Source organism: Elaeis guineensis, chromosome 2 (assembly GCF_000442705.2).
Source record: "Elaeis guineensis isolate ETL-2024a chromosome 2, EG11, whole genome shotgun sequence".
Classification (NCBI taxonomy): domain Eukaryota; kingdom Viridiplantae; phylum Streptophyta; class Magnoliopsida; order Arecales; family Arecaceae; genus Elaeis; species Elaeis guineensis.
Window position 1 is genome coordinate 116705543 of NC_025994.2, and position 7721 is coordinate 116713263.

The 7721-nt window shown below is 38.3% G+C and overlaps 1 protein-coding gene across 1 annotated transcript; it reads left to right on the top strand.

The window, feature by feature from the left end:
* The first annotated feature begins 48 nt into the window (after nt 1-48).
* On the top strand, nt 49-7333 carry LOC105040991 (uncharacterized). Its single transcript, XM_010917767.4, has 10 exons — nt 49-368; nt 481-584; nt 715-846; nt 929-1002; nt 1073-1178; nt 1271-1339; nt 1858-1922; nt 2034-2132; nt 6516-6615; nt 6925-7333. The coding sequence occupies exons 1-10, from the start codon at nt 77-79 to the stop codon at nt 6985-6987; spliced, it is 1104 nt and encodes a 367-aa protein (XP_010916069.3). The 5' UTR covers nt 49-76; the 3' UTR covers nt 6988-7333.
* The last annotated feature ends 388 nt before the right edge of the window (nt 7334-7721 follow it).

A 7721-nucleotide genomic window follows, 5' to 3' on the forward strand; every position in this document is an offset into this window, starting at 1 on the left:
GAGCCAATTAGTTCACGTAGGTATGGACCTAACCCAACAGTCTTGCAGCCAACCTGGATCCATACACAACAGTGCCATGGATGGGCATGAATTGTGGGCCGACCCGGTCTCTCCCAAGCTATCGTGGATAATTGGTCGTTCAGCCCCAAGAAAAGGCATCCTTTATTTGTTCCCCGTTTCACCATTCCGGCCCAGCGCTACCCGCACAATGGCCATGGTCGCCGGGAGCTACGCCGCCGCCGCCGTAGTCCCAATCTCCCGTGGGCGTTCTCTGGCCAGAGCCGCCCAGCGACTACTCGCCTGCCCTCTCCTCCTGCAAACACGAGAGCCCTTTCCTCTTGCTACTCTCGCCCGCTCACCCTCCCGAGGTACCCCCTCTTCTATCTCCCCCATCCCTCCCCCTAGAGTACCCAGCACGTTATCCGGAATTAGATAAACACCATACATATATAGAATAGCAGGGCTGACTTGGCATCGCAGGGATATGCCAGATAGCTCATGCACTCAAGCCCGGAGCGGACTCGTTGCTTCAAGGGGTTGGTGACAAAAATGTCGCCGAGGCCGTGAAGAACATTCTTGATATGGTATCCTTCTTCTATGTGATTATATTTTGAATTCTTATTAGCATAGGTTCAATGGCCATTTCAACTATCATAAAAATTTCTCAATATATAGATATATATATATATATTTATTTTTTTCTGATTGTAATAGGCAAGACGGGCTTCATCAAGAAGAGAAATTCTCCATACAGACTTTCTTCCTCCGCCGGCAGTGAAAGAGTCGATGTCGGCACTAGAAAAGTTATCTGATATCAGAGCAGTAGCTCAGGGTGGTTACCCACAGGTTGGAATGAGAACTCTTGGTACTTGACAACTTTGAACTCAATTTATAATTTGGTGCTGAAGTCTTTTATTGATTTATGTAGGCTGAACGATGTCGCATTTCTGTTGGACATTCGGACGCCATGACGACAGACCCAGATGTGGTGGCTGCTTTGAGGTCTTCTCGACTCAGTTGTGCGAAATATCTGTATCTTTCTAAGGTTGGGCTAAATGCATGATGTGTCCAGTATTTCAGGAAATTTTGGGTTTGAGGCTTGTTCTCATGGTGACTTCCTCGGCGCGATTCTTGGCACTGGGATTGTAAGAGAGAAGATTGGAGATATATTGTTGCAGGTATATGTCTGTGAGCATGGTTAATCTTTTATTCCATCTAGTGTTAACGTCTTGGTGAACTTATAAGTAGATTCTTGTTCACTTTTATCCAGGGAGAAAAGGGGGCTCAGGTCCTTGTTGTTCCAGAACTCACCGAATTTCTTATATCAGCACTGGATAAGGTGGGAGGTATATCATTACAGCTATGAAGTTATTTAGTTGGCTTGAAAACATGGTGAAAGCTACATTTAGGTGGTGAGAGTTATCTACATTTGGCAAGATGTTTTTTCTTCTTTTTTTTTTTAAACAAAAAAAAAAAATCTGAAGAAAGCTTGATAATTAATTCGTCTTCTAAAAGTAACCAAAAAATCAGCATCTGTTATAGATAATTTATAGGTTGGTAATTTATACTTTTTGGATGGAGAAGAATGCATTGACTTGCAGTTGTTTTATTTCCTATTGTCACTGATAATAGACGATCAGTAAGGAAGCAAGACTAAGTATCAATTATGTAAAGCATATGTTTTTAGTTCTTAACATTCATGATGATACCATTAAAGCATGATTACATCATAACAAAAATCTGTTAACAATGATCATTAACTCAGGAAGATGAAAATAAATTTCTTGAAGCCAGCAAGTTTTCTCTCTAAGAACCATAACAAACAGAGCTTGTCACTAAGTATATTTTTTCTTGTAGGTTCGTAATGTTCCTGTCACCTGCAAACAAATACCATTGCTTGCTTTAGAGTATGAGCCACCAAGGTCAGCGATATCTTTCAAAGTGTATATTGGTTTCTTATTTCTTTTTTTATGGTTGCTTTAATCCTTTTGATTCTTGGTGTAACTTATATATTTCTATGTAACTAATTGTAGGACTAAGTCATTTAAAACTGTTGAAGCTTCATTAAGGGTTGATGCACTAGCTAGTGCAGGATTCAAGATATCACGTTCGAAACTTGTTAATTTGATCAGGTACAATATGTGATGTTTATTAAAAATGATGCTACATAACCCAGTATTCTTTGTTTGATCTTATTTTTCACATCATGCTATCTTTATGACTGCTTATGTTGTGTAAGCAAATTGCTTTTGTCTCCTAGTCAGATCAAGTGCTGGAATGGACAGCACAGCAGTGGAATACATGAAATTTCAGGTTTGGGCTCTTTGTTCCTGGAAGACTACTGCATTTTGAGGAACCATTGATGAGAAATGATATCCTAGGTTTAGAATAACCTTTTATACAGCCCTCTGTGCCTTTCCACCTGTTTTCATTTTGCTGTCCTAATGAGGATCCTAAAAAAGCATAAAGCCTTCTAGAGGGAGTTCCTTTGGAAAAGTGGTGAGGATGATCTCGGCAAGTTTTTTCTTCTCCATGAGAGTATGGTTTGATATAGCTAATAGAAAGGATTTAGGGACAAAACTAAGGCTTTTTGATTCTAAATTGTTGTTAAATTGGAGGTGTGGGATGAATAGTAGGTGTGAAGATCAGATATGAAAAGGCTGCCCTAATCAAAATTGATGGCTGACTAGTCCAACAAGGTACTGTTTGTTGGATCCATTTTCTAGAGAGTAAGGAGATAAGTGATTCTGAGGTGTTTGTTGTTTCTTTTCCAGTCATTACATTTAATTGGCTAGGATGCTTATGGAGATGTTCTCTAAGACCAAAATTTTATGAAAAATCGTTCTGTAGAAATGTGTGAAACTAGTTTCATTTGAATGGAAAGTTCACCTTCAATTCTTCCCTGTTGGTAATGATGCTCAGTGTGGGTTTTGACAACCAGTAGAGACATAAGAAGGACCTGATTATCCTCCAAACTTTATTAATAATTCTACCCCATTGATGAAGAAAACAAGCTATAAAGTCTGTAAAAATTCTGCACAAACCCCTGTAAACTCTCTAAACATGCTTTCATAGGCTTTCATATGGTGGAGACAATATAGTGGTAAAAAACATAATTAGCTGCACTTTAGGTTCTTGTGTTTTAGTTATTTCTTCAGTAGATCCACTGACCATGACTTCATAATATGAAATTCCTAGATGAGCTGACAATAAATGTCTTCCCATAATGTATGGTTACCTTTTGGCCTCATAAATGGTTACCAAAATTCAGTGCTGCAGACATGTCCTTCATAGTGGGTAAAAACTTTGATACCATCAGAACAATTTTGATTAACTAAAATAGCACTAAATGAAATTGACGACCTATATTTAGAGATACTATTTTTTTCTTATTTGATGAAAGAACTGTTGTAATTCAGAGAACATTTTAAATCATGTTAAATGAAGTTTCTAGGAATTTGCATCTGCTTGTCCCTGCTTGCACGGTTTGAGATAATAGAATTTTCTGATTTTTGTTAATAAACTAGGCCTGAGCTTTTGAAGATTATGAAACTCGACATAGTACTCAAAACCCTTTCAACTTTAAAGTATTTTGAGGCTTGCTGTTAAAGCTTAACACCGACCACAATCCTTCACCCTGAAACCAGTCCCTGACCACTATCTGCTATCTTAATTTTATCTTGCAAAAGACCTTCACGATGAACAAAGGCCCTTATTTCTGGCATTCTTAATGCTGCATTCTCTAGTCCCAAATCCCCTGGCATTGCTATAATCACTGAATTGGTAACTGGGCCAGCCCAGAGGTGGAGGAAGGGAGATGGGGGGCAGGGGAACGTGCCCTCCTGACCCTGACCTGGAAAGTAACCACATAGGCCAGGTGAGCTGTTATTGGTTAGTGCGAAAATCTTGATCTTCTTTGTGTGTTTGGGCTTCCTCTTCTTCAAGTCTGAACAAACCTTCTGCATCTCCCTTATGTCCAAACAAACCTTCTAACTTTAGTTGAAGTTCTGTTTTGTTATGCCACCTTTACGTGGTGTGTCATCCCTACACATCTATGCAGCACATCAAAAGTTGAATTGCGCATCAAAATTTCTGGAAGCCATAGCTATCCGATATGGCATCTAGTCATCTAATTGAGATGCTCTTTTTTTTTTTTATTTTAGGTAATTTTTCAAGATATATGATGCTGCATTCACCCATAAAGGGTTTGACATGCAGATATTGGGGGCAATTTTCTTTGTTTGGGCCTCAAAATAGGTTGATCTAAGTAATTTTCCTTTTTGAGAAGCACTTTGATCAGGAATATCACACAATCTGGGAAGAATTGTGTGATGCAATTGGAGACGAAGTAGATATAAGAGTCCAGATCTATCTCTACTATGATTTTAGCTTCTTATGATTATTTCCACTAGTTATGTCTGTTTTGAGAAAGCTATGAGCATTTCCGACTAGAAGAGAAATCTAATCCGGATTTTGTAAGGATGGACCTCTCTAGCATAAATAAAGGCCTTGTAACTCAGTTTTATTAATCATAAATAAAAGGAAGGAGATTTAGATCCTTCTTTTGTCAATTCTCCATTCTTCTATTCTAGAGATTCAGTTGGGCAGGTCAAAGGAATTCCTTCCTTTCTCCATGATCGGATCAAATATCTAATAAGGCGACTTGTGACATAGATTTTCATAGGATCCTTAGAATTTTAAATTTGGACAATTTTCTTGTAAGGAAAGTCATAGGTGTTTAAGACTTGACCCCTTAACCCTCTTCAGCCCACTTTTTCAGAAATGGAGATATCCAGTAACATTTGCCCGCAAGCCTTGTTATATATCTAGTAGGCTCATACAATGAATTATTGCTATAATCTGTTCATATAAAGTGTTAGATCCTGTTTGATTCACAAATCTTTGCAATTCATTCATAACAAGTAGCTAATCTGTGTTTTAATAGTTGTACTTTTTTTCTAGCTCTGTATCTGATGATATGCCACAGCAGAGCTATCCAAAATCTAACTTTATGAATCTGCATCCTCTTTGATGCTCCAAATGATCATCTGTACAGAGCTTTCCCAAAATCTAACCTTGATACTGGAGAAGGACTCTTATATTCCCCCCACAAATCATGCTTTATTGAAATCCTCTGTATATGTTCTGAATAATTTGAAGACAGATTTAGTCACTCTAGTGCATCTTACCCCCCAGTTCTGTTGGGCCCCTCATTTTTCAGTAAGTGCTCTAGTTAGTAATTCATGTTAATTACCCTATTATGGTCTAACGACTTTTTGGGATCTTATATGTGAGAGATGTACTACCTTCCATGGAGTCTCCTCTACTTAGATTCTGCTTCATAGTGGCTTATTTAATGTGATTAGCTCAAATTATAATGATGATAAGTTTGCTGCCTTAGTTTTTTTATGATTATCTAGTGTGTTGATGTTTCATTTGCTTCATCTGTAAATCCCTTATGAAGTTGAGCTGCCTCCTGATTATTCTTACCGAATGCAGCTTCAATGGGTGTAAAAGTATCAGGTAAGCCCACCCTTTGCTAGAGCCCAGAAATCATGGAAATCAGCAGTCTTACTAGTAAATAATAAATACTTCACTTTACACACAAGCCTGTCTTCCCTGAATCAATCAAATGCAAATTTCAAGTTCGATAAACTTCAGTTGCTACTGAAGGTGGCAAGTCTCCTCGCATTGCATATGCAATCATGCTTCCTTCGCTATTCTTTGACACTTAAGTTCTAACCACATTGCTTTAGAAACCACCACCGGTGTTAGGAATTTTTGTAAAAGCTGCGCATGATATGTGCCTAATAGTAACCAGCTTTTCTATATCGTTTATAGAATTTTAGCTCTCACTAGTGCATGAAGAGTTTTCTTGTTCATGCAAATTATACAGTTTTACCATATTGCAACAATCGATATCACTATTTAATTCTGTTGATTATTTGAGACACAACTATTGTGGATCAGGTTGGCTGTCCATCTATTGATGTCTGTTGTAAGTGAATAAGATCCTTTACATCCAATAATCTCTTGCAAAAGAGTGAAACTCCCAGAATTTCAAAAGTACACATTGTTTGAACTTTGAAGAACCACAACTATGACCATTGTTACCATGATGAGTTTATTCCAAGGTCTTTGGTGTCAGCTTTATGTGTCCTATATGTTCCTCTGAAGGGATACATCCTTTGTGTATAACATTGGGATATGCACAATCATCTGACAGACACGTGGCCTGCACCTTCATCTTGCGTGGGAATGGCATTGATGTTGTTACCACAGATCTTGTTTAGTTTAATTTTCCTTGAAAAGGCTTGGTGTGGTCCTTGGGTTCATTCTGCATGGCGCCCACTGCTTGCACCAACACTTTTCTCAAAGAACCGCTGATGCACAGGTCTTGGAGCTTCTGGGAATTGAATACCTTGTTTTGCTCATCAGGGAAAAATATCTCTGCCGGTCTTTGTGGTTTTATTGGTCCATCGATAACGTGATCAATGCAACTTTTCTTGTTTCAGTGCTGGGGATGTGCGAGTCAATTGGTCGCCGGTGATAAAAAATGGAACGGTGCTCAAGACAGGAGATATTGTTTCCATCAATGGGAAAGGGCGGTTGAAGGCAAGTCACATACCTATTTAGGCATCAGCTTCCACTCCTTATTAGACATGAGTTGTTTATGTGAATTTATTCGATTGCAGCATGATTATATTCTCCAGTATTGAGTCCACTTTCATACTAATGCAACCTCTCGTTTTCAATTTGCTGCATTAAATATGTTGTTTTTCTGCATGAATGTTCAAAGTAGATATCTAGAATGCCAGAATATATTGCTGTAAAGCTTATATTACGAGGAAGATGCCTTTTGCTATCAATTAATAACTTATTTTATAACTGTACATGCACATCATATTTGATTACTTGTTTCAGATTGGGGAGATCACAACAACAAGAAAAGGAAAATATGCAGTTGAGTTGATTCGATATTTGTAGAGGTGTCATATTCAATGAACATTATTTTCTTTAGGAGAAACATTGGTTGCTCGAAGGAAGTCCTGCAGCAACAGAAGAACTATGGCTTCCCCATATAAACTTTCCAAGGCGCAAACAGCTAAACTTTCTTTTGCTTGGTTGTGATTTTTCTCACTGATATCTTACGCAATATTAAGAGCGTGAGTGAGTATGTTCAAGGAACAGTAGGTTGTTTCTGTGGGCTAATCGGAATGAGTTCTTTCAGCTAGACTTCAGTTTTTGACCAGTGCGCAATGCTTTCAGACTCATTCTGTTCATGAGAATCTTTGCAACTATAAAGCAGTCATCATCAAATCTTGCATTCCAATTTTATGGCTTCCTATTTGCTCATGGAGTATTTTTGCCTTCAATCCTTCATCACATGGGCCATGGGGGATTTGCGTGATGAATTTGTCCTTTACTTCTTAAATCTTCTTACTTGTGATCAAAAGGCTTGGACCATTTATATATTGTGAATTGATTCGTGGCTCATCTATAGGAAAACTCTATAAGAGGCAAATGATGGTGTTCCCATAAACTGACTTGGATTGTAAGGCAAACATGGTTGCAAAAGGTATCACTCTTTTCTACTACGATACCACTTGCATCTTATTTCTGGCTAGGTGCTACCTTCTTTTTGGTCATATAGTTAGGTGCTACTTGTTAAGGTATATTGTGTCGGTAAACTAAAGCACCCACTGTTCAAGCGTAGATTG